General features: G+C 40.1%; 2 protein-coding genes across 4 annotated transcripts; one reads left to right on the top strand and one right to left on the bottom strand.

Annotated features, from left to right (window-relative positions):
- Positions 1-390: 390 nt before the first annotated feature.
- LOC127426876 (guanylate cyclase 2G-like) lies at positions 391-19828 on the top strand. 3 transcript variants are annotated; one of them, XM_051673950.1, is made up of 21 exons: positions 391-932; positions 2081-2429; positions 3206-3327; positions 6166-6345; positions 6430-6574; positions 6671-6806; positions 6896-6999; positions 7999-8165; positions 8251-8388; positions 9467-9550; positions 9647-9751; positions 9887-9958; positions 10321-10645; positions 11209-11386; positions 11489-11629; positions 12214-12406; positions 17463-17637; positions 17748-17846; positions 17978-18069; positions 18150-18251; positions 19688-19828. In XM_051673950.1, the coding sequence occupies exons 1-21, from the start codon at positions 564-566 to the stop codon at positions 19805-19807; spliced, it is 3396 nt and encodes a 1131-aa protein (XP_051529910.1). In that variant the 5' UTR covers positions 391-563; the 3' UTR covers positions 19808-19828. The 3 variants fall into 3 exon arrangements, with proteins under 3 accessions (XP_051529910.1, XP_051529909.1, XP_051529907.1); XM_051673949.1 differs by having other exon boundaries at positions 9827-9958; XM_051673947.1 differs by having other exon boundaries at positions 6430-6806.
- A 406-nt stretch (positions 19829-20234) lies between these two features.
- On the bottom strand, positions 20235-27938 carry LOC127426897 (beta-tectorin-like). Its single transcript, XM_051674019.1, has 11 exons — positions 27850-27938; positions 27541-27616; positions 27220-27410; positions 21833-21984; positions 21651-21723; positions 21302-21405; positions 21122-21205; positions 20831-20993; positions 20666-20744; positions 20547-20579; positions 20235-20305 (listed from the first exon to the last, which is right to left on the bottom strand). Exons 2-11 carry the CDS (start codon positions 27605-27607, stop codon positions 20235-20237), a joined length of 1017 nt encoding a protein of 338 aa, XP_051529979.1. The 5' UTR covers positions 27608-27616; positions 27850-27938.

Genomic DNA, 27938 nt, shown 5'->3' with positions numbered 1-27938 from the left:
GTAACCTCCTCATGGTCGCTGTGGTCTGTAGGCAACTGCCTCCGGATTGAGGCGAGTCACTACGCCACCACGAGGACTTAGAACTCATTGGGAATTGGGCATTCCAAATTGGGGAGGAAAAAAAAAGATCTCACCTCAATCTGGAATATATTTGCAGAACATTTTGTTTTTCTGCAATCCACCTATATTTGTCTTAGCTATCATAAGCTATTATTAATAATTCATGAAACAATCATTCCCAGTCATTAGGCAACTTGCATTTTACAAATAACACACACACACACACACACACACACACACATATATTATCATACAACTTAGAGAAGAAACAACATTTTTGGCAAAAATAATGTTAATAAGGTGAAGGACAGAGCACTTGAATTTCAAATGGTCATGTAAATCTGCAGTGAAAATTGACTTAAAATAAGCACTATGGGTGCTAAGTGCTCTTTCTCCAGAGAAACCCTTGATTAGAATTAATTTCCCCAGGGAAGACAGAGTCCATTTAAATCTCTCTGTATTTCTGAAACCTGATCAATGAGACTGAAGTTTGTGCAGGTAGGATGAGAGGAGGATTTGATTCAGAAGCAAGTGGACCCACACAATGGTGGGTGCTGTTTTTTGTCGCTTTTACAGCTCTTCCAAACTCTGTTGTTTGCAACAGAGAAACTGCCCAGTATAAGATCACGGTTGGGCTCCAAGCTCCTCGGAACATTTCCTACCCATTCAGTGTGCTTAGGTTGGGCTCTGCAATGCAGATAGCCATAGACAAGATCAACACAAATCCATCTTTCAGTGGAAATTTCACCTTTGATTTTGTGTACACAGACACAGACTGTAATGCAAAGATTTCACTTCGTGCTTTTATTGAACAAGTGATGGACAAAAATGTCTCAGCGCTGTTTGGACCACCCTGTCCTCAGGAGGCTGAAGTAAGTGTCTTATTTTGACTTTTTGATACAGGTAAATTAAAGAAATGTTTGTTTATTTTTTAAATATATAAACATATTGTACATTACATGGTGTGGCTTTGTAGACTAGTCTGATCTTCACTAAAAGGGGATAAACCCTAGAAGGTGCAGTGCATAAGCTACTACCATTGCACCCTAAAAGACCCCATGAAATCGCTGAACGTGTCGTTTTATATCCTGTGTTGATGTATTTCCTTTTGAACAGGAAATTTGGGTCTTGTTCTTTTTTTTTAAATAGCCAATAGGCTTTAGCTATGTCACAGCCATGAACCATGATTTGCAAATTGCTAGTTGGCTGTAGCTGTTATTGTTGGGAGGGACATTCTCATTCTGGAAAGCATTTGATTGGACAAAAATCTGAGTAGTATAATGTGAGTTATAAATATTTTTGGTCTGTTTTAAAATTAATTTTGTTTTTAAAGCAAAATCGATCAGTAGAAATGAAGTGTGTGCAAAAATCCACAGCCTTACCTCGAAAGCCGACACAATCAATGTCCATGAATTGTGTGTCAGTAGATAAAATTGATCAATTATATTAACATTCTTTATAATTTCATGGAGTTCACATCCAGTTCCTGGCAAGAACCACATTTTCCTTGCACATAAAAGAAGCATGTCGCTGTCATAGAAATATGCCTGATATTCAGCAAGGACACAGTTAATGCTCAAAAAGTCCATATTTCTTTTCTTCTAAATTATAGCATCCAGCCCATTTACACTACCAACTTCTTATGAATGTGCTATCTTTATTTATATTGATGGTACTTAAGAGAATGGACTATACTGTACAATAGGACGCAGATGGTGCAATAACCAGAGAAAAAACCTTCAAATGAAACTGCACTTGACAAAGCACATTAGCACTTTGACTTTGCGCATATGCCGTATCATGCAGGACTGTGCTTAGTGCTTAGAGCTTTATAAAAAAAGGGCCCGGGGTCTTTGAACCAAACTTGAACCAAAGTTGCTCCAGAGTTCCTCTAGAACCAATGTACTGTCTGTACAGTAAGTCACATTGGTTATGAAAGCATTTACTAAATGGATAATAATGTGATGTTAAAACTCCCATAATGCATTCTGAACAAATTGTATTTCTTTGTGTCCCCTAGGTCACTGGGCTAATTGCATCCACATGGAACATTCCAATGTTTGCATTTGTTGGCCAGACACCAAAAATGGATGATATTCTGGTGTATGACACCTATATCAAAATTGTACCTCCACTTAAAAGGGTTGGAGAAGTCTTGGTTAAAACACTGGATTTCTTTGGTTGGAAATATGTTGGTATGATCGGAGGCGGTGCAGACACAAACACATGGGACAGTGTTGATGGTCTTTGGAAGTCTGTGGAGCAGCAACTCAAGGCCAGAGTAACAGTGACAGCAGGAATCAAGTTTGATACCAGTGACTCAGAATTGATAAACAGAAACTTACAACTCATTTCTAAGGTTACGAGAGGTGAGCCATTAGTAGTCCTTATCTTTCAGCTCTTTTAATATCTGGGTGGAGTTTACACCTCAGTCATTAAAACCTTTAAGATCACAACCATATCCTGCCCTTATGCCCTCATGGTCTGTAACTCTTAAAGCTGAAGTGTGTAGTTTTTTCTCGATTTTAAAATACTTCCTGCTACCCCAGCTTAATATACAGAGACAACTGTAAGTAAGCTATTTGTAGGTTAATTTCCCAGTAAAGTGTAAACACTGTGATTCTGTGGTGCTTTCAAAACATTGTTTATGCGAGGTCTCAGCCAGCCCAACACAGCACCATTTCTCAACATTCTCAACCAATAGCATGAGTTTGAGGTTGGACTTACTGTTTGTTTGACCAACGGCATACGTGGGGAGTGAATGGAGAAATTTACTTTTTTTTTTTTTTTTAGAAACTACAAAAGGGAAAATAAATGAAACAATCACTATTTTTGCAAATCCATTTAGTGGTGCTTGTGGTGGAGAAATCACACACTGCAACTTTAAAGAGGTTAAATGACAAAAATATAGTGAATTTAACCTGCAAAATAACTAATATACAATAATTTCAAAGTCACTGCATGGTAAATGTGCATTGTGGTTAACCCACACTTCATGTATAGTGCAGGCTAGATGCCCTTTTGATAGTGAATTTAACATTTTACATCTGTCATTTGATTTCAGTGAAGGACTTCTGTGGTTTTAAGCTTGGCTGATATTTTCTCTGAGGTTATAAGATGTTGATGGTGATTCTTTTTGTTCTAGTGGTGGTTGTGCTTGCTAATGCTGAGGACTCCACAGCTCTGATGATAGAAGCACAGAGACAGGGCCTGGTGAATGGAGAGTATGTTTTCCTTCTCGTTCAGCAGTTTGAGGTCAGTGGCAAAGTGAGTGAGCTGGTACTGAACTGTACTGAACAATTATGAATAATAACTGAAGGTGAATTTCTGGTTTGAATGGGTTACGACAATGTTTTTATTTAAAAGAACACCTACAGCATAGCGTAAAATGTTTACAATGAAAAAAGTGTTTTTACACTTATTTTACAAAGATGTATGTATTGAAACGTAAATATTATTACTATGCAATATTGCATTTGTAGATAGAGATTCGTATTTGTATTTGACATAAAGATTACCATCCTCTCAAGTCTAGTCTGTTATATCCAGGACAAATCTGTATAAATCACAAGATTCTTGTCATTGATGTAGATTGTGTATAACTGTTGTGTAGTGACTGAATACTTAAATGTGAACTACAACCCCAATTCCAAAAAAGTTGGGACAGTATGAAAAATGTGAATAAAAACATAAAGGAGTGCTTTGTAAATTATATTCAGCCTTTGCTATATTGAAAGCACTACAACTACACATTATATGATGTTTTACCTTTCCATTGTTTTTTTGAAAATATACGGTAATTTCAAATCAGTTGATTGCAACACGCTCCAAAAAAGTTGAGATGGGCAATTTAAGACTAATAACAATTTGACAAGTTGAAATAACAAGGCGATGTGAAACAGGAGATGTTAAATGGGTTAGGCAATTGTGTCATAGTACTGTACACTGTATAAGGAGCCTCCAAAAACAGCCTAGTCCTTCAAGAGCAAGGATCATTCGAGACTTGTCAATTTGCCAAGAGATGCTTCAGCAAATAATCTAGCACTTTGAGAACAATGTTCCCCAAAGACAAATTGGATGGATTTGGTCATTTTAACCCTTTACAGTGCACAATATAGTCCCTCAGACATCACTGTCTTAAAAAACGGCATTCATCTGTAATGGATATCATGAACATGGGCTTGGGATAACTTTAGTAAACCTATGTTAGTCAGCACCACTCGCTGCTACATCCACAGATGCAGGGTAAGACTTTACTATGCAAAGCAGAAGCCCTACATCAACACTGTCCAGAAGCGCTGCTGACTTTTCTGTTCTCGGTCTCATCTTAGATGGAAAGTAGAACAGTGGAACTGTGTTTTTTGGTCCAAAGTGTCCACATTTCAAATCGTTTTTTAAAAAAAACAGCCGTCGTATTATCCGGGCCAAAGAGGAAAAGGACCATCCAAGCTGTTATTAGCATCAAGTCCAAAAGCCAGTGTCTTTATGGGCCAGGGGTTTGTCAGTGCCCATGGCATGGTAACTCACACATCTGTGAGAACACCATGAATGCAGACAGATATGTACAGATTTTGGAGCAACATATACTGCCATCCAGCACCATCTTTTCCAGGGATGTCATTGCATTTTGCAGAAGGACAACTTCAAACCATATACTGCCCGCATACAAGTGCATGGCTGTGTAAGCAGAAAGTGTGGGTGCTAGGTTGGCCTGCCTGCAGTCCTGACCAGTCTCTAATTGGGAATGTGTGGCACATTATGAAGCACACCATATGGCAATGAAGACCCCATACAATTGTGCAGCTAAAGACCTACATAATGGATGAATGGGGGGAAATTCCACTTTCTAAACTTAACAAACTTGTGTCTTCAGTGCCCAAATGCTTTATAAGTGTTATTAGAACAAATGGTGATGTTTAACAGTGGTAAACACTTAACTGTCCCAACTTTTTTGGAGCGTGTTGCCATCATCTGATTTGAAATTACTGTACATTAAAAAAATAAAAATAATTCACAGGTCAAAACATCATATAATGCGTAGCTGTAGTGCTTTCAATATAGCAAAGGGGGATTATAATGTACAAATCACTCATTTTTCTTTTTGTTTGCATTTTTCATACTGTCCCAACTTTTTCAGAATTGGTGTTGTAGAAGAATACTATGTTAAACATATAATGTAAACGCAATGTAATGACTTGCACACAAATTGTTAATTTTAATATATGATAATTCAATTAAATTATTTAATTGTCTTAATTGCTCAAAAAAGTATTTTTCACCAGTGTAATGCCTGTAGCCATGTCACAGTAAAGCAAATACTCTCTATAATTCATACACTTTCAGCTGGTGAAATTTTTTTTTATGGTCAATATTTCCTTGCTTGTAAAAAGACTTCTAAATAGTGTTACTTTGTCAAAGCACCAATATTTGCTATTTAAAGGGATAGTTCACCCCAAAATGAAAATTCTCTCATCATTTACTTACCTTCATGCCATCCCAGATGTGTATGACTTTCTTTCATCTGATGAACACAAACAAAGATTTTTAGAAGAACATTTTCTGCTCTGTAGTTCCTCACAATGAAAGTGAATGTGTACCAGAACTTTAAAGCTCCAAAAGCACATAAAGGCAGCATAAAAGTAATCCATATGACTCCAGTGGTTAAATCTATATCTTCAGAAGCAATATGATAGGTGTGTGTGAGAAACAGACCAATGTTTAGGTCCTTTTTTACTTTAAATTCTCCTTCCTGACCAGTAGGTGGTGATATGCTTGAAGAATGTTAATCGCCAAAAACAAAAGAAGAAGAATGTAGAAGTGAAAGTGAAGATTGATAGTAAAAAAGGACTTAAATGTTGTACACTTTGTCACCCACACCTATTATATCGCTCTGAAGATATGGATTTAATCACTACTGCCTTTATGTGCTTTTGAAGCTTCAAAATGTGTCTATAAAATTTTGTCTTTCAAAGTCTATCTTCTATATGTCTATCATTTGACTATGTTTAGACTATGATTCTGAATATCAATTTGAATCCGATTCCATTGCTGACAATTCTCTTTAGCCTAAATACTGTACCTGATCTCACTTTTTTTTCTGTTTAGGATAATCTGTGGAAATCTTCTGTAGGTGAATTAAATCAAACAATGTGTAAGGCCTTTGAGATGGTGTTTGTACTCGCTCAGAAGTCCTATGAGGGATATGACTACTATGACTTCTTCGAGCAGGCTTATGAGAGGTTGAAAGGGGCCCCTTTTTACAGCAACCTGTCCTCAGAAAAAGAGGTGAGAATATTTTGGTGGTGGGGGAATCATTTTTAGCATCCCTTCAAATTTAATTTAGCTTCCATTTTGTATTTGATATTTTAGGTAAGCTCCTACGCTGTCTATTTACATGATGCTGTCCTGCTTTATGCAATGGGTCTGAAAGAAGCCTTTAAAAATGGGAAAGACATCAGTCATGGACGAGAGATTCTGAAAAAGCTTAGGGATAGGACCAGCATCAGGTTTTATGGTAATTTTCGATGCACTTGCAGGTTTGTAAAGCCTCTCATTTTTGCTAAACTGTATTCATTGTATATAACAAAAATAATCTTTGTTTTTCCAACAGGGGCTTCAGGTCTGGTTCACTTTGATGAATATGGAGAGAGGAACTTGGACTATTCACTGTATGACTTGCAGCAAATGGAAGATGTGATAAAATTCGTACCTGTTTTGGACTTTGACAGCCATACAAAAACGATCAAGTAAGAACAAAATACTACTGATATTCATAACTAAACATTCAAGCTCAACATTTATATGAAATAACTTAATCTTTTTTTTTTTTTGCAAGACCCACATCAAGGTTTTCTAATGTAGTTTGGCCAACTGGAAAACCTCCAACAGATAATCCACCCTGTGGTTTCGACAATGAGCTCTGTGAATGGTTAGAAAATGGTAAATACTGTTTACTGTATACTACTGTCTCTATTATACTATTATATACTGTACATTTCTTTATTATACTACACTGTAAACGGAAACATGTAATTGTTACCTAAAGAATCTATTTCTACCTGATTTAACCATTAAGGTGCACTAAGTAATTTTTTTTATTATTTGTTGTCTTAGACTTAAACTGACACCTAGTGGCATGGATGCAGCATCATTCAAACTCAATAGCTTTCAGTTGCCAGTGCCACTGTAGAAATTCACTTCTCACAGTCGGTCATGATTAATTTAATCCAAGAGTGAAAGTGTCCCATGACAGGGTGGTTACTGAGATTAAACAAGTAGTATTTGGCTGGTCATGTGGTCAGCCTAACATGGCAGCCCCCATGAGGGGACCCTCTACATGTAGAGTAAAAAAGCTTTTATAAGTTTACCGATATGAATGGAGTCTTCATCTCATATGAGTGGTCATGATTTTATACATATGTTTCAAAACTACAATTCAGTTCTTTAGGAGTAAACCTTAATAAATGAGGAAAAAATACTGAGTGCACATTAGTGACAGAATCACTATGGATTACAATCAGCGATTGTAATGCTATGCAGCTGAGTGTGATCTCGGATGAAAATGTTCAGATCAGCTTGACGTCTTGTCAGTTCTTCAGTAAAAGAAGAAGCTCATTGGTCACGTGAAGAGAACACAAGACCCCGCCTCGGCGACAGATCGATCTTTTAAGCAAGCTTAATGTGCTTTATCAGTTTTTGAAGCTCAGCAGGGAGTCCTGAAAATCAAGAGATTAATGTATTCAAGTGGATTCAGTCAGAAATCAGATTTTTGACTAAACTGAGTGTGATTTTGCATACAGTTATTTTTATGTTACCACATGAAGCACATTTTTAGGTGACCCGCTAAAACATTTTTTCAGTGTTTATTATACTACTTTCACTTGAAATTTCTATTCACATGTAGCAAATAGTCCTGTTGTCTGCACAATTATATTACAGAGATATCTCTTCTGGTTCTGTTGGTGGCTTTGCCTGTGTTTGGAGTGTCAGCTGTGGTCTTGGTCACATTGCTGACCTTACAGAAGATTCGTCTTCAAACCCGCCTGGATGAGTCTAACTGGTGGCTCATAAACTACAGTGACATAACTATCCTCAGAGAGCCCAAAGTAAGATGAAATCGACAACACATATTCACACATACTCTCAGGCTACTAAAAGATATCATATGTAGTAATAAAGTGTGTTTTACAGGGAACACAAACACTATCTGTTAGCACAACACCAACCAAAGGTGGAAGTGAAGGCTCTCAGTCCATTTTCTCCTCAAACAGCTGTAGTCTGAGAGGAAGCTGCAAAGAAACCATCTACACCACTATTGCTCTCTATCAGGTGCATGTGTTCTCAGTGTTAATGGAGGCATTCGGTCTGAAATAAAAAAAAAATTAGGAATATTCTACATGTGTGTTCACCATATGAATCTCTGGAGGAAAAAAATAACTTTAGGCATCCTAGATAAACTTACTATGGAATTTTTTTAACAGCAGTAAAAGTTCTTAGCCAATGCACAATTCACGACAGTTTTCTTTTGTAGACTGTTTTTGTATGTATTTGGTTTGAATTTGATTTAAACTATGTAATGTTGCAGTTCCTAATAAAGTTACTGACCAACTGGCCATTTTATTTACTCACTTGCATTTGGAACTTGGCAAGTGTTCATTATAAACCCTGGCAAGAATGTACTGAATATAGAACAGGCTGTGTCTAGAAGGGAACCCTCCAGTAGCCAAAGTCTCGCAAAAGTTTTGTTCTCTGTTACTAAGGTTTAGGATTAGGGTTAGATTTAAAAGAATATTTCGACCCAAAATGAAAATTCTCTTATCATTTACTCACCCTCTAAGTCTCCACTTAAACTTTCACTTTCAGATGTGAAAGTGAAACTAAACAGGCACCACATGTGACTTTCAGTGAAAGTGAAAGTGGAGATTTAGAGAAAAAAAGGACTTAAATTTTTATCAGTTTCTCACCAACACCTATTACAGTATATTGCTTCTGAAGATATGGATTTAACCACTGGAGTCTTATGGATTACTTCTATTTTCCCTTTATGTGATTTTTGGAGCTACAAAGGTCTGATCACCATTTACTTGCATTGTAAGGACCAACAGAGATGAGATATTCTTCTAAAAATCTTTGTTTTTGTTCTGCGGCAGAAAGAAAGACACACATCTGGGATGGCATGAGTGTGAGTAAATGATGAGAAAATTTTCATTTTTAGGTGAACTATCCCTTTAAGAGTAGGGTTAAGGTTAGATTTAGGTTCAGGAGTAGTAGGGTTTCTGTAAGACTCCAAATAAACACAATAAACGTTCAGCAACCGGAGGGTTACCTTCTGGACACAACTTATTGAATGTAATGTACAAACCCAGTAATTATTTAAACTAACACCCTTACTTTGCTCATGGTGCAGGGAAACAAGGTGGGCATAAAATACTTGAAAAATCAAACCCTCACTGATATCAAGAAACCATCAGTCATCGCAGAGTTCAATGTGGTAAAATTTTCAGAGTTTCTTACCTCCACGTGGCAACTAGACTGAATCATAGGCCAACACTTAGAGTGTAAATTCATCTGCTTGTTCCTCCTGTAGATGAGAGAGATGAAACATGAGAACCTTGTACAGTTTTTCGGTGTGTGTATTGAGCCGCCAAATGTCTGTATTGTCATGCAGTACTGCAAGAAAGGAAGTTTAAAGGTGAGCGTCTACTCTTAATTAGGAATCATCTGTTAGGAATATGATTGAAACCTTTATGAAATGTTTTGCTTTTAGTTCAAGTTTAAGGTCCATCAGCCCCTCATCATATCTGTTATTCTGCTTCTAAAACATCAGGATGTTCTGGGGAACAGTGAAATTGAGCTGGACTGGATGTTCAAATTGTCCTTTGCCTATGACATTGTTAATGTGAGTATGTTGTTTCAATGTAATGCCGTTCATTGCATTACACTGCAAACATATTTTTCATCAGCATTTTTGTCTTGATTACTTTCAAAACATCCTTAAAACAAGACAAAGTTACTTAATAAGCAAAATTTTGTGAGACAATAAGATTGTTTTCAGGGAATCTATCTTGAATTAAGGTTATTTTATTACCCCACTGGCAATTTTGTTTTCATTATAAACATGAACCACAATAAAGTCTGTTAGATTTATTCTAGATGTATATTAGATGTTAATAATGTGCGTATAAAGCATTTTGCTTTAGAATAAAACTGGTCAACCTTTGTACCATTGTAAGGTGTTTTATTGGGTTATGCTCTCTGAAGGGTATGGAGTACATACATAAGAGCAGTATGAAGTCTCATGGAAATCTGAGACCCAGTACTTGTCTGGTGGACAGCAGGCTACAGATCAAGCTCTCTGGCTTTGGCTTGTGGGAGTTCAAACATGGCACAAAATACAGACTGATCCCACTGGAGAATCCAAAGTATGAGGAGATGTATTGGACAGCTCCAGAGTTTTTGAGAGAAGCCTACTACCCTTTCAATGGCACGCAGAAAGGAGACATCTTTAGCTTTGCCATAATTATGCGAGAGCTGATGTACAGTACGGAGGTGGGCCCGTACCACGACATTCATCTAGAACCAAAAGGTATTGTTTGCAGTTGTATGATGTGACATATAGTGGCCCAAAATAACATTTAGACATGTAAGCCACATTTAATAATGTATGAATTTCATTGCATTATAAAGTAAAATATCAAACCAAGTGGAATTTCATTTCAAGAAAGATAGCACAAGCACATTTTTCCAAGCAACATTTCACATAATAGGTTTGCTAGGTTTATATGATGTAATAAATGATATACTGTTCAAAACAAAAGACAAAACGATGCACATTAGTGTAAATGGTTATAGTTAATGTGATGAACTACAGCTGTGTGAACTTGAGGGGAACTGACTTTACACATCCACTAAAATGACCTTAGGACACTATGTCCTAAGTAATTGTAAAAATGTCTAAGAAAAGTGACATTAGTTCTAAGAAAATAATTTTTTATTTGCAAATAGATGCCACATGATTTGATATTTTGTTATTTAATTAAATTTGCCCAATTACTATTTTTGGCCACTGAATGTGTTGCTGATTTCTAGTTTTACGCACTAGTTTTACTAGTCTGACCTTTCTGATTATGTGCTTTATTATGTTTTTAGAGATTATCAAGCAGTTAAGGACCCCTATGAACGAGGAGCCCCTCAGACCAACACTATCTGCTGATATCTGTGATGAACGTCTGATCCCTTTGCTAAAGGCCTGCTGGAGTGAGAACCCAGACCACAGACCTCCATTCAGCAGTATCAGGAGACGCCTGCGGGAGGCCAGCCCTGAAAGGTATAAATTCAAGACAATAACTCCAACATGCTTTATAAAGAGTAAACCTGCCTTTTCAAACATGTATTAAATTAGACTCTGGGCTGCTTTATCAATTTCCAGCCATGCCAACATCCTGGACAACATGGTGAGCAAACTTGAGAAATATGCCAATCATCTGGAAGAAGTAGTGGAGGAGAGAACCAATCAGCTCACAGCAGAAAAGAGTAGAGCAGATAAGCTCCTCTCTAGCATGCTGCCCAGGTAAACATCACAGTGAGTTATAGTATCATTGCGACAGTGATATTTTGTTAATGTATTTTCAGCCCTTTTTCGAACCACTGGTAAAAAAAAAAAAAAACATTTGTGACCAAAAATAATTTTAATGAACAAATTTCAATCATCGTCCTGTTGTGAACAATACACAGTTTCTAATAATAAATACAGTGGGCTAGTATCAACAATATAATATGTTTATGTTCCCATCAAAAGTTCATACATAGTTTATATGGAATTTTGCATGTCCTGCATTCATGTGCTAAATTCTAAAAAAGCATTTTAAAATTGTAATATAATTATTTTGTACAGGCATGCAGCTTTTATTATATTAATCGAGTGACTACAGAGAATATTTCACACTGTAGCACCATCTAGAATGATCAGCAAAAGGTGTTTGAAAAAAAAAAAAATGTTGACCAGTTTGAGACCTAAGATTTACAATTTCCCTTATATATTCTGATGTTGATTAAAAAAAATAATAATAATAATAAAAAGTGTATGGACATGTTTTGCGTCTACTACTTATATACCTGCTGTATATTTTCAATGAAAGTAATGTGTTCTTTCAGGTATATTGCCGAGCAGCTAATGGCTGGGAACTCAGTGGAGCCCAGAAGTTATGACATGGTGACCATCTTTTTCTCAGACATTGTGGGTTTCACCACCATGTGCTCCATCAGCTCAGCTCTGGAGGTGGTCAACCTCCTTAATGACCTCTACAGTCTTTTTGATGAGATAATCAAGCTATATGATGTCTACAAGGTAAATAAAGCAATTCTCACCCTGATATAAGCAGAGAGACTCTGAATAAATAACATGAACAGGTTTTGCTATGTCCAGTTCACTCACTTTTACTTAAAGGGTTAGTTCACCCAAAAATGAAAATTCTGTCGTTGTTTACTCACCTTCAGGCCATCTCAGATGTGTATGACATTATTTCTTCAGCAAAACCCAAATTAAGTTCCCTTTCAAGGAAACATCAACGTTGATAATGACACAATTGGGACTACATCAGTGGTCTCACGTGGTCTGAAGCCTGTATACAATCACGCTAATTTATTAGCTAATGGTGCTTAAGTGACGCCCATACGGAGCCACGTCATGGACTCTATATAGGCGAGTGATTGGCACCAGATTTTCTTACTTCAGTGCACAAATTTGTCTAAGCCCTTGTTGGTTACTAGTGACTCATGCCAAAGCGAGGACTATGTTCTCCCTTTTGAGTGACAACTCTTGAGGACGTCATTGGAAATGAGCAGCTTGTGTGGGGATTCAACCGCATTGTTAAACTGGCCCGATGGGCCACATCGAGGCTCTGTCAAACCATGCAGTTTTTGAAAGGAGCCATGTGAGCCTTTAGGCTCCGGCTCTTGTCATAAGAAGAAGGATTGAGGACTGGCATCGGACTTTGCCTTGTGTTTCTCTCTCCCTCTGAACGGATGCACCATTCTCGCCATCGAGACATGCTCATTTATCCTGTGTGCAGCCTAGTTCGGCACCGTTACGCGTCACGCAGTCCATTTTCCATCAAGAAAACGCTGGTTTGGAGGTATTTCATCGCGGGAACAATGGAAAAGGTAGGCACTTATTTAAAAGACCTAATTTCTCCTATTTTGTCGCCCTAGAGAGTTAACAGAAGCGTAATGAGGCACTGGGCGTGGCCCCCGTGAGGGCGAGCACCCACATAATTGTGTTATGTGTTCTCTGTCGGTAACGCACTTGCTTTGCCATTTGATACGCATCGGACACTCGAGATTTAGCGTGTATGGATGATCGAGTAGTTCATGATTTGTGTATGGAGGACCAAACATATCATAATTTATGTATGGATTGGATTATAGTTTCTGCTTAAGAAACCATTGGGTCATACTTTATAAATGGAGGCAAATTAGTATCAAAATTCACCTATCAAAGGTAGGTTATGGCTCGGTTTCCCCCCGCGACTTACGCTGAGGAGTGAGTTTAAAAAAAAGTACAATTAATGTTAATTTCTTTCCCATGTTCACACATTCTTCCCCGTTCTAATGCTAGGGAAGATGGGCTATCTGGCATTCTCTGCTGTAAATACATTCAGAGTGACCCATTTTTATATTTGCCTGATCAAATTCAGCCTCTGTCCCCTTGGCAAAGGGTCTCGGGACAGGCATAATGGAATTCAATGTATAATTAATTACAAGTATTCACGAATTACACACTCATAAATATCACACACTGTTCCCCCATAATAAATGCTGGGGCTGTTGCAGCAAACCTGCTTGCTCTCAATTCCCTCCATGTTTGCACATTCTTCCCCGTTCTATGCTTGGGAAGATGGTTTATCTGGTGTCCTCTGCTGTAAATACATTCAAAGTTACCTCTTTTTATAATTGCCTGATCAAATTCAGCCTCTGTCCCCATGGCCACGGGACAGGCATAACGGAATTCGATGTACAATAAGTGTAAATGCTCTTCCCCAATGTTCATACACTCTTTCCCTTTCAAAACACAAGGAAAGATCATTTATTCTGTAAACGTTCCTGCTGTAAGCACACTTCAGGACGACAGTCATAATGCCTAAATGTAATAAGGCAAACATTGTTAAACCTCATTCAATCAGTCACAGTGATGGAGGCACAAGGACTTCCCTCCACTGTGCCGCTGATTGCAAGGCGGCCTTCAAAGGTAAGCCAAGAGTGCTTTCTAGTGGTTACTCATTGCACTGCAATAGAGAATCATGAATTAGTTCCCCTGTCTACCCGTGTGACGGCTTGGCAGCAGTGTTCCGAATTGGGTAATCTGAATGAGAGAGAATGTGTTTTTGTTTTACAGCATAATGTCACAAGTGCAGCCAGGGGACTGGTTTGTGATGATAGATTTGAAGTTTGCTTATTTCCACATTCAAATTATGCTAAGGCACAGGCGTTTTCTCATGTTCGCTTTTGGGGGCAAAGTGAACCAATTTTGCATCCTTCTTCACGGACTTGCGTTAGCACCTCGTATGTTCACAAGTTGCATGGATGCAGCACTGATGCCCTTTTGGCTTCAGAGCATCCACATTTTGAATTATCTCAACGATTGGTTGGTATTAGCTCACTCAGAGAGTTTGGCTGCCAAACACAGAGATGTTGTTCTCAGTCACTTGAACAATCTAGGGCTGCAAGTCAACCTAGACAAGAGCAATTTGTTGCCAAGGCAACAGATGCTATTTCTAGGAGTGGAGCTAGACTTGCAGACAATTCCGACACACCTGCCTCCAACTTGCGTTCTGTCATTCCGCCAGTGTCTAGCGATGTTCAAAGTGGGACACGTTCCCCCTATGAGAATATTTCACAGACTTTTGGGGCTTTTGATCATGGCATCTGCTGTTATTCCCCTGGGCATGTTGCATGTTAGACCTTTTCAGTGTTGGATGAACTCCATATAGGGATTTCAACCACTGACGCATGCATTTCGTCCCATCAGAGTGACATGTGGGTGCTACCAAGCCCTGTGACCATAGAAGCGGAACCGCTTTCTGTGGATGGGTGTTCTGTTGGGACAGGTGTGTCTGTCGCAAGGTGATAACGACAGATGCCTCCTCTATGGGTTGGGGTGCTGTGTATGAGAACCATCTTGCTTAAGGAGTATGGAGGGGTCAGCAGCTGAATTGGCACATAAACTGTCTGGAGATGCTAGCAGTGCTGTTAGCTTTGAGGTTTTTCTTTCCGGAAATTAGGGGCAGTCATGTCCTCATCTGAATGACAACAGATAGTTGGTGGCTACATCAACCGTCAGGAAGGGGTGCATTCTCATGCAATGCTAAGGCTGGCACTTTGCATTCTTCTGTGGGCACAGGACAATGTGCTGTCTCTATGAGCAGAATATGTTCCGGGCCGGTTTAATTTGGAGGCGGATCTCCTGTCCAGACAGGTTCTGTTGCCTGGAGAATGGACATTACACCAGCAGATTGTAGAATTAATCTGGATGAGGTTTGGCAGAGCGGAAGTGGACCTGTTTGCGTCAAGCAAGACGTCACACTGTCCCTTCTGGTTTTCTCTCTCGCACCCGGCACTGCTGGGCATCGATGCACTGGCTTATCAGTGGCCGACAGCATGTCTTTACACATTTCCACCGATCAACCTACTGCACTCGGTTCTGCAGAGGATTCAGGAGGATCATGTTCAGCTTCTGTTAGTGGCACCGTATTGCCCATCTCAAGTATGGTTTTTAAATCTGGTCTCTCTTCTGGAGAGAATGCCTTGGGAGAACCCAGTCAGAGTCAGTCAAGTTAAGGAAACTGTGTGTTTGGCCCCTCAAAGGGGCCCTCTTTTGAGGTTTATCCCCACTGTGGTTGATACCATCTTAAATGCTAGAAAAGGTTATATACATTTAAATCGCGTATTTTCGCCTCTTGGTGTGCAGCGCGAAGTGAGGATCCAGTCCACTTCCCGGTTGGTTCAGTACAGGATTTTTTTTGCAAGAGTGTTTTGGGACCGGGGTTACCCCAGCAATGCTTAAAGTGTTTGTGGCCACTATAGCGGCTGAGCATGCGCTGGTGAATGGAATTTCTTTTGGAAGACATTCTCTTGTCTCTCTTTTTATGCACGGAGCACGCAGGCTTAGACCTTTTCGTCCCGTCTGCGTCCCTGTATGGGATTTATCTATGGTGTTCGAGTCGCTCTCGGCTGCTCTGTTCGAGCCTTTAACATCAGTATCTGATACATTTCTGACTCTTAAAATGGACCTATTATTAGCATTGGCATCATTTAAGAGGGCGCATGGTTTGCTTTTGCCTCTGGGTTTTCAAGCCCATTCTACAAGGAGCATGGCATCCTCATGGACATTGGCTAGAGGTGCGTCCTTGGAAGACACTTGTATGGCGGCAGGATTGTCCTCTCCGCATAATTTAGACGAGAGTTTGTCTCCTGCTTCCCAAGTTCTCTCTGTTGGATCAGGAGTACGTTTTTGAGATTTCTATTTCTTTAGCTCGCTTGTGCACTGCTGTAAGCTTGCCACACAGGCTTAGAGAGTTGGCAGCTACTGTTCGCATGGCATGATGGTATCTTGTCCCAATTGCGTCATTACGCAACATTGTTGTTTCCTTGAAAGGGAATGTCTTGGTTACGAACGTAACCCTGGTTCCCTGAAAGGGAACGAGATGTTGCGTAGCTGGCCATACTTTCTAATTGCTGCATAGGCTCGTGCCTTTTACAGAAAATCTGGCGAGATGGTGCCAAGCGCTCGCCTATATAGAGCCTGTGACGTGGCTCCCTATGGGCGTTGCTTAAGCGCTATCAGCCAATAAACTGACGTAGTCCCAATTGCGTCATTACGCAACATCTCATTCCCTTTCAGGGAAGCAAGGTTACGTTCGTAACCGAGACATTTAGAAGAATATCTCAGCTCTGTAGGTCCATACAATGCAAGTGAATGGGTGCCAAAAGTTTGAAGTACCAAAATCCACATAAGGGCAACATAAAAGTACTCCAGACGACTCTGGTGTTTAAATCCATATATTCTAAAGCGATATGATAGGTGTGGGTGAGAAACAGATCAATATTTAGGTCCTTTTTCCTTCACTTTCACTTTCTCCTTCTTCTGTTTTTGGTGATTCATATTCTTTGTGCATATCGCCCCCTACTGGGCAGGAGAGAGAATTTCTGACAAAAAAAATTACTTAAATATTTATCTATCACACCTATCATACCACTTCTGAAGATATTAATTTAACCACTGGAGTCATATCGATTACTTTTATGCTCCCTTTATGTGGATTTTGGAGCTTCAAAATGTTGGTACCCATTCATTTTTGGGTGAACTATCCCTTTAACTTAATTTTGTGATGTCATTTCTCCAATAGGTGGAGACCATAGGGGATGCATATATGGTGGCCAGTGGGCTGCCTATCAGTAATGGTACTCTTCATGCAGAGGAGATCTCTACTATGGCCCTCCACTTTCTCTCCGCCATCAAAAGGTTCAAAATTAGACATTTGCCTACTGAGAAACTGGCCCTACGGATTGGGATTAATTCTGGTATTTGTACTATATACTATAGGTGACATTAACTGTATATCTATGAAAGATACAAACCCAATCTCAAAGAAAATAAGGTCGTAATAATCTTTTGTGTTTAACATTTATAGGCCCAGTGGTTGCTGGAGTTGTGGGTAGTACAATGCCACGATACTGTTTGTTTGGAGATACAGTGAACACGGCTTCCAGGATGGAAAGCAACAGTCTTCGTAAATTCTTTTGACATATTTTCATCAACTGTTGTTTAAGAGGGTTGACTCTATTTAAGCCTTATGAGTAAAATCTGTTGAAATTGTGGTTTATGTATTCTAAGAAGTTGATTCCTGCTTTCTTTTTTCAGCAATGAGAATTCATATCTCTCAGAGTACTGCTGATATTCTCATTAAGACTGGAAAGTTTGAATTGGAGGAGAGGGGCGATATTGAAATCAAGGTTTGTATAATTCTACTGTTGAAACAGTGTCTATTGTCTAATGCCATATGCTTCTGAATTCATCACTGTGTGATCTTTAGGGAAAGGGAACTCAGAAAACCTTCTGGTTAAAAAGCAAAACTGGATCTAATTTTCTTCCCACTGGCCAGGACTGTGATGTAAGCCCTAAATCAGTAACAGGTGTAAGTATTAAGCCACTTATATTTATTATTTTATGTGTGTGGCATGGGTTGAGGTATTCATTGGGTCATTCCTGTTATGCAGTACATATGAACTTTTGTAACACTTGAAAAGAATATAGTTGTGTTGTAATTTAAGGGTACATCAAACTTTCAGAAGAAATCTCAGGCCTTTCAGCCTTTTATTACTTGATTGTTCACACAATGGCAAGAAAATTAAACGGGGTGGAATCTAAAAGGATGGAATAAAGAGCTAAAGTTACCCATCTTTTCAAATTTGTATTTATCATAGTGATTTCTGTAATTTAATCAAACAGGATGGAATGTTTTAGAGTGAGAAAAACCAACTAATACCACAAAACGTAACAGAATTCATCAAATTCTTTGCTAATACTTGCTGATGTTTGTGCTGTTTTCCCACTAAATGTGATGTCACTTTCTAGAGGATCTTACATAAGACCAGAAGGATGGATGGGGAAGTTTAGAACACATGAAAAGCCTATACATTTCTTACTAATTTAAATATTTACTTAGAGAACTGAACAAATGAAGAAACACCAGTCCCAGTTTTTCATTTTAGAAGTTAGTGCATAGCACATGGGGACATGGCAGTCATGGCAACATTCACTCAAATGAAAGTGGTAAAGTTATAAAAAGTCAGTAATTCTTTTCCTCATTAAAAAAGTTTTACTCCTATAGAATGGAATTGTAATTTTACAATATATGTATAAAATCATAACCACTCACATGAGATGATGACTCCAGTCATATTTGTTACCTTATAAAAGCTGTTTTATTCTACATGGAGAGGGTCACGTCAGGGGGGCTGCCAAGTTAGAATCACATGACCAGACAAACACTACTTGCTTAATCTCAGTTACAACCCTGATATTTGACACTTTCACTCATGGATTCAATTAATCATGGCTGACTGTGAATAGTAAATGTATACAAATGCATCTGAAACATAATGTTGCATCCAAGCCACTAGGTGTCACTGTAAGTGCAAGACAACACAAACACACACACATTACTGAGTGCACCTTTAAATTCACCCCAATGGCTATGTTCACTTAATTGTGATATTGTGATCAAAAAAAAAAAAAAAAGAAAAAAGAAAAAAAAAAAGAAAACATGATTTGCATCTTTAAAATGTGCAAGTTTCATATTTTATCCAGTATATTAATGCATGGATATTTTATCCAATATATTAAAAAACATGAAAATGTACTGCATAACAGGAATGGCCACAGTCATGACAAAGCTAATTACTTAACAGAAATTGTTAAACTGAGACCTGACATATAGACAGTCCTGCCCTGTCATTTCAAGTCAAGTCATTTTTATTTGTGTAGCACTTCTCACAATACATATCGTTTCAAAGCAACTTTACAGAAAATCATGTTGTAATTTCTGCAATGTCTTAAATGTCCAAACAGGAAAAAACCAAACCAGCCTCTACAAATGATAGAGAGATGAAAGAAAAAAGAGCACCCCAGCACACCCCAGGCATGACGAAATCAACAGAAATGCACACCCTTACTGTACCTGATATATAGACTTAAAAAGTGAGACCGCTCGATTTTATATACTCTTGGTTATTATGACATTACAACAATAATTATGATTATTAAAAAATAATGAATAAAATATCAAGACACAATCTTTTAAAAGAATTTAGTTAAAAATATTTTTACAGATAATTCAAGATAAAAACAACAAGAATAGGTCTCCTTTTTTGTTATGCTAAAGATTGACAAATGATAGTAAAAGCTTCAAAGACTATTTTCTTGTTCTACCAATATTCATGTGGAATACTACACAAAAACTATATGAGTGAAAAAGATGTACGTTTAATAGAAATATGTTGATACACTCCCTGAGGCACGTATGGTTGTGTGCAGGACAGGTGTTTGCATGCGTGTCTATATTTAGGTATATTTGTATGTAATTGTATATGAGTGCAAAGGTATGTTTCATTGCATTTTAAATTGACAAACTGAAGTATCCTAAAAATTCATTCAATAGCATTATGGACAGCATACACAGAAATGGGCCTGTGAAACAGAGGGATGAGAGAGGATATCCTGAGTACTACATATCACAAGGAAGTGACTTTTTGCTTAATTATGTTTCTTAAGATGAAAGATACAATGCAGATACAACTATTTAAAAAAATTTTTTTTATGAATTTACAAGCAGCTACAATGCAGTGAAGCTGGTGCCTACTTTATAAAAAAATGCTTATATCAAAGTCATACATCTGTCTGCTCTACAACATTATTAGTAAAGACTTACCTGCAAGGTGTATGTAACTCGAGGAAAGTTGTGCTGAAAACAGTCAGATTTAAAAGAAAGGTGTCAGGTTTATAAACCAATTATTAACTGAATTGTGCAGCAATGTAATTGATAACTACCTTTAACTTGAAACTCCATGGTCAGGATGCCTCCATTTGAATCAGGTTCAACTTCAGTACTTCTTGATGAACATGGAGTCTTGAACAGAGTAAAGAGGAGTCTCAGTGGTGGTCAGTAATCTATCTGAAACTGTTAAATCATTATATTGTTATTCTAACACTCACTGGCTGGCAGAACAGCTTTTCCCCATCACACACTTGAACCTCACAATGGAGCCACACAGTGGACACTTTCTCTAACCGCTGGAAGCGGAATGAATTGAACTTGAACATGGACCGACTGTCTTTGGCATTTTCAAATATGGTGACTGTGCTGTCTAAAGAGCAACTGTGAACCAGGAACACACAGAGACCAGAGAGCAGTATTGAATCACACAAACAAACACATTCTGGACTAATTTGTTTGAATTGACAACTGTTTTTCTATAGAGCTAATTGGAAACAATAAAATCTTACCTGTTCAGAATTAAAGTCCACCTTTTCCTGTCTGTTGAATAAGGTGTAGGTGTTGCCCAGCAATTTGTTATTACTACTTTGAACCTGTTAACATCAAGGAGTGAGTTTATAATGTTTATTTTAATCTGTGAATTTGATGAGATTTAGATTCCTTTCTTTTAAATGACTCAAATGATTCACCGGTTACTGAGTCCTTTCGCCTCAATACCAATGAACACCTCAGATCCGATCTCTGATGTGTCAATCACATACGGTGCATCTTTTGCGTACAGGAACTTTGAGTTCTACAAACCACAAAGATGAATCTAAAGTTAGTTGCAGCTTCATTCTGAGATATTATACACTACCAGTCAAAGGTTTGAACACTTTCTCATTCTATTTTCCACATTTTTGAATAATAGAAAAGTCATTAATGCTGTGAAATAGCACAAATGAAAAAAAAAAATAAACAAATCAAAACTATTTTTATAAGTTAGCTTCTTTACAGATCTCTTCAACAAACAATTATGAGGAAAGCTGGGGTACTCACTGTGAACACATTCATGGACAATTGAGACTTAAAAGAACCTAAACTCCCATTGTTGACATAAACTGTTGCCACTCTGGAAGAAGCAGAGGGTTTAGTAAAGACGCTGCAAGTCAATGGTCAGAATGCACAGGATTGCTAATATCTACTCCTACTGGACTTGTCGTTAGTGTAACAGGGTCTACCTTTGGCTGAACACGGCATTGTTGACCAGATAAGCCGCTTTGTAGGTGCAACTGAATGTGTAGTTGACTGGCTGGTTCCGCACTGTGAGCGAGGAATCATTGGATACTATTGAGTTGTAGAATATGTACCGTGGGTCTTTTCCTCCTATATACTATGGGTAAAACATAAACAAATGTATTATATTACAGTAATATTTGTACTTTTATTTTGTACTTCTCTGTTTCAGAAAAATTGAGCAACCAATAATATTATAATATACCAATCATGTACAGTTGTAAAAGCGGGAGACAGTGAGATCCAACTCAAAAAGGTACTTTTTATTTTCACAAACACAAACTCGCTTTTCAGCGCAATCTTAACAACAGCACAGTCTCAGTGTGTGCGTGGCAGCTCTCTCCCCTCACTGGCATCTGGCTCGCTCTTAAAACCCATCTACACTCTTACTGCAGTGACAAACAGCTGTTAGAGGCAATCATTGCCAGGTGATGATCCTTACCGTTCTCATCTCCTGATCTCTCTCTCCATTCACAAGCCGGCATTCAACCACACCCCCACCACCACATACCCCCCATCGCCCGACTCAGGCCAGGGAGCCATCTGTACCCCCCCCACCCCCCCATTTCTGGAGAGAAAGTCCACAACAGCCATCTGCACCCCCAGTCTGTGGACCATCTCGAACTTAAAAGGCTAAAGAGCCAGATACCAAAGGGTGACCCGTGCGTTGGTATCCTTAATGCGTTAGAGCCACTGGAGTGTGGTGTGGTCCGAACAGAGGGTGAAAGCCCATCCCAGGAGGTAGTACCAAAGTGCGAGGACCACCCACAAAAACACTGCTTTGTGGTGGGAATGCCACAAAGCCGTGTTTTGGTGGATGGTAGGGGTCTCCTCCGCCCCTGACAGCTGTTCTCCCACTCCAGGCGGTCGGCAGTGAGCCCATCCCCACTCGCGGACTGCGGTCTTGTCTTTGACCCCACTGTGTTTTAGCGGCCAGTAGGGGTCTCCTCCGCCCCTGGCAGCCGCCGGGAGCACCTCCTCCCCTCGCGGTCGGCGGTCGTTCCTCTGCTTTCAGGCGGCCGGGCTCCTCAGTACCCCGGCGGATGGCCCCGGCTGCTCTTTTGGGGTGGATGGTAGTGGTGAGGACTCTACTATGGCGCACCCCTCCTCCTTCCCGGGTTTCGGCACCAATGTACCAGGGTGAGAACCGGCGAGAACCGGCTTGACAATATAAATAATAATTTAATGATTAACTTAAAGCAAAAGACAACACAAACGCATACAGGACAGCTGCCTGTAGCTCTCTCTCTCCAGAAGGGGAGGGGACGACTGCGTAACACTACCCCTGGAGTTGTTTTGATATGGTGTTTTATGAGGTTCATAAGACCGGCAAGGGGCGAGAACACGTTCGAGAATTCTCTTTGAAAACCGGGCCACGTCCTTGATTTGCAACAGTGAGAGGTGGTCTCCACTAGCGACCGGGGTGCCACGATTGGCTTTTAAGTTTACCTCCGGCCCGAGCTCCTCCCTCACCGGTACTACCATCACCAAAGCCACGGGGACCACCTCCCTCCACGGTTTTAAGAGGTTGAGGTGGTAAATTTGCCGTGCTCCACCCCTATCTGTTCGTCTAACCTCATAATCGACTTCCCCGACTCGCCATGTGACCTCAAAGGGCCCTTGCCATTATGCAAGTAATTTAGAGCTTGATGTGGGTAGTAATACAAGGACTTTATCTCCCTATGTAAATTCCCATAGCCGAGCTCCCGTTATTCAGCTGGGCCTGATGTTCTTGAGCCTGTAGCAAATTCTCCTGTGATAGTTGCTCCAATGTGTGGAGTTTTGCTCTCAGGTAAAGAACGTATTGAGTTTAATTTTTACTGTTTGAAAGTCCCTCCTCCCAATTTTCCCTCACGACATCTAAGACTCCGCAAGGCTTATGCCCATGCAATAATTCAAAAGGGGAGAACCCCGTGGAGGCTTGCAGGAGCTCTCAAACTGCGAATAACAGGGGTTCAAGCCACTTATCCCAATTCCGAGCATCTTCGTGCACGAATTTACGAATCATGTTCAGGGTTTGATTAAACCGTTTGACCTAGCTGTCCATTTGCAGGTGGTAGACGCTTGTCCGAATCGATTTAATACCCAATAATTCATACAGCTTGATAATTCTGAAGAGTGCCTCCGCAATACTACGTGCTGAGATGTTGCACAAAGTCACTGCTTCCCGATATCGCGTTGCATATTCCACCAGAACCAACACAAAGTGATGCCCGTGTGCCATCCGCTTTAATGGCCCAACGAATTCCATATCAATTCTTTCGAAGGGGACCTCGATCAAAGGAAACGGGCACAAAGGCGCTCTTGGGGTAGCTGGTGGATTCACCAGCTGACATTCACGGCATGCAGCACACCATCTGCAAACATCCCCGCAAATGCCTGGTCAATAGAAATGGGCCATTAGATGGTTCAGTGTCTTTTCCTGCCCTAAGTGTCCTGCCAATAGCTGGGTTGAATCTTCCTTTGTCTGAGGGTACTGTGTCACTCGATACAACCGGTCATTTATAACAGAATAGTACGGATAGGCATGTGCAATATCTGACTGAAGACGGTGACCATCAATCACTCTCACTTGGTCGAAGGCGTGCCTAAGAGTCTCATCTCGCGTCTGCTCCAGAGGGAAATCCCCAGTGGGAAATCCTCAAAGGGTTGGGGAAGCCGAGACTTCCCCCTCCCTTACATCACCCTTATGTCTCTGCCTCCCCAGCCAGCGCATCACAAATCCCACACCGAGACGCTCTGTTACATGGGTGAGGCGCAAATTAACCACAGCCTCGACACTATGATTTTGTCCCCGAAATTGAATCGTCACAGTCACTACAGGATAATCGTGGATATCCCCAAGCACACACCTTACCTTCACCATGTGACTAGCACCCAAAGCCTCGTCTTGAACCAGGCATTGATGGATGGAGGTTTGGCTGCAACCCGAATCCACCAAGGCCTGGTATGTACCCCCCTTAATACTCACGGGAATGCGGTACATCTCAGCTTGATCAGGGGTGGCCTGCGGCGCGTTGGGGACCCAAACCAATGTCCCCATCTCCATCACCGGGCAATGGTCCCAGAAATGCCTGGGCTCCCCGCAGCTCCAACAGACCGGCCCAGGCTCCATGCCCGCACCCATGACAGCGGGTCCACAACCCTGGGAGTGAGAGCAGAGAGGGGCAGGGGAAACCGGTGGGTAGTGCAACCCCTGGAGCCGAGGGGATGGTTTGGGAGGGGCCCCTACCTGTTTCCAGGGTGGAGGAACAGGATGGAAAGCAGGGGGAGGAGGGGAGACAAGACAGTGATAGAGAGAGAGAGAGAGAGAGAAGGATCTCAGAGCTTGCCGGCTCAAGAATATGCCGTCATATGGTCCTCTGCCAGCTGGATGGCCATTTGGAGCGATGCAGGGCAGTGGCACTGGACCCTCTCCGCCATCCCTCTTAGAAGTCGAATGATAAACTGCTCCAGAACCACCAGATTGATGACAGCTCCGATGTCACTTTGCTCAGCCAGCAACCACCTCTGGCAGGCGTCCCGGAGCTGTTGGGCAAAGGCAAACGGGTGGCCGTGCTCACCAATGGTCATGGAGCAAAAGCGTTGGGGGTCCGGCCGACCCATTGCAGGATGACTTTCCGCAAGTCAGCGTACACCAGGAGGTTCTCCGCTGGTAACTGCTGCATCGTGAGTTGGACTTCCCCGGACAACAGTGGAATTAACTGGACTGCCCACTGGGTGCTCGGCCATCCGCATGCCCCCGCTATCCACTCAAAGAGCTCCAGGATCGTCTTGGAGGCCCATATTGACTAGCGGAACCTGGGACGGGACGGTCAGGGGGTCCGAGGACACAGCGGCAGCACCCTCCTGGTGCAGCAAGCTCTGGAACATCTGCCGGTCCTCCACTTGGGCCTGGAGGAGCGCAATAAACTGCTGCTCCTGTTCCGTGCGCAGCTCAGGATGGCCTGATGTTGTGTCTGGTGGATGCTGGCGAGGGTCTTGAAAACATCCTACAGAGGTGAGGTATCCATGTCGGCATTCTTCCTCCCTTAAATCCCGGGTTTCGTCATCAGTGTAAAAGGTCTCTTCTTAACGGAAAGGAGAAAGCGGGAGACTGCAAGTTCCAACTCAAAAAGGTACTTTTTATTTTCACAAACACAAACTCGCTTTTCAGCGCAATCTTAACAGCACAGCACAGTATCAGTGTGTGCATGGCAGCTCTCTCCCCTCACTGGCGTCCAGCTCGCTCTTAAAATCCATCTCCACTCTCACTGCAATGACAAACAGCTGTTAGAGACAATCATTGCCAGGTGATGATCCTTACCGTTCTCATCTCCTGTTTATATATATATATATATATATATATATATATATATATATATATATATATATATATATATTTAGTTTTCAAGTAAAAACAGCTCAACATCCTTGAAACAATATTTTATTTTAAAACAAGTATTTTCTTGAGAAGCAGAATTTCATAAGATATTACAACTTTTTTGAGAGAACATACAGTATATTGAATTAAGTTTATTCTCCTTACATTATTGGCAATAGTTTTTTCTTGTTTTAAGCATAAATCTAATTTAAAATTTAGTAAGGTTTATGCTTATGTTTTAAAAACTTGTTGTAACCCCTAATTTGGAAATAGGGTAAGAAATAAAATTAATAAAGATAATTTTATTATGTTATGCAGTTTTGCTTGTCAAGTAAATGTATCTTGTTTAAAGGATGTTTAGATATTTTTTTGCGGAAAACAAGACAAAACTACTGATTAAGAAAATAATATTTGCACTGTGGGACGAAAAAAATGTTAACCTATAAAATGTGCTTCATGTGGTAACAACTTATTTGCTTTTATTCAAGTCAAAATTTGTATTTAATATATCTAAATCAACCTGAATACATTACTCCAAACAAACTTATTTTACATCTGGTAGAAGTAGCTTCCTAAGGTAACAATTGCAGGTTTTTTCAGTGTAGTACTTTCACAATGACATGTATGCATTTGGCAGATGCTTTTATCCAAAGTGACTGTACATTATGCTGTACATTTTTTTTATTTTTTTTTATTTATTTATCACACATTATACGTTTGCACATATACAGTGAAATTCTTTTTTTCACATATCCCAGCTAAGCTGGGGTTAGAGTGCAGGGTCAGCCATGATACGGCGCCCCTGGAGCAGTTAGGGTCAAGGGCCTTGCTCAAGGGCCCAACAGTGGCATCTTGGCGGTGCTGGGGCTTGAACCCCCGACCTTCTGATCAGTAACCCAGAGCCTTAACCGCTGAGCCCAGACTTAACCCATGACCTCTCTACAGAATCAAACTAATGAAATACCTCACCTCAGACAAGGTCCCACAGTAAGAGTGATTCTTAGGAGTGAGGTCTGGGATGGTGAAACGATAGAAGCCCGGAGTGTTAATACCGGAGTAGCACACGCCGCCCAGGGACAGCTGGCCAATCTCCCATCCATATGGACACTCTGGCACGTTTGCAATGATGGCATTGGGAAAACACGATACCATCACATAATCTGAAAAAGATGACAAATTGGACTGTGTTAGGATTATCTTGCTGATTAAACTAAGCCAAAACCAAATGCACGGCCCTTTGATCAACAATGATAGGAAACATTTCAAATGTGATGTTCATTTCACATTTACCAGCTTTTTGAGGGGCACAGGCCCATGTCATAGGGAAGAAAATGAGGATAACACCAACAGCTGCCATTTCATTTCACTGAACAAAGAGAATTATGTTGGATTTGCATTAAAATGTTTAAACATGTACTTAAACTAGGCAGTCAAAGCATTTGCATGTATTTCAGATCTTATACATGATAAGTTTATTTACATGTATCTATAAATTACTTTCTGTCTAATGATGATATTATTTTTCTAAGACAAATCACACTTTGCATAAACAAGTACCACAGTATTTTAATTCTAATTAACGTTCATACAATACAGTACCGATGCAGGATCCTGAAGATATGTTTGGCTCAGGTCTCTAGCAGAAGGTTTGCATGGTTCCTCTGTGGCTCTTCTGCAGGTAAATGATG

The sequence above is a fragment of the Myxocyprinus asiaticus genome, chromosome 36, assembly GCF_019703515.2.
Source record: "Myxocyprinus asiaticus isolate MX2 ecotype Aquarium Trade chromosome 36, UBuf_Myxa_2, whole genome shotgun sequence".
Taxonomy (NCBI): domain Eukaryota; kingdom Metazoa; phylum Chordata; class Actinopteri; order Cypriniformes; family Catostomidae; genus Myxocyprinus; species Myxocyprinus asiaticus.
This window is presented reverse-complemented; position numbering and strand designations above follow the sequence as displayed.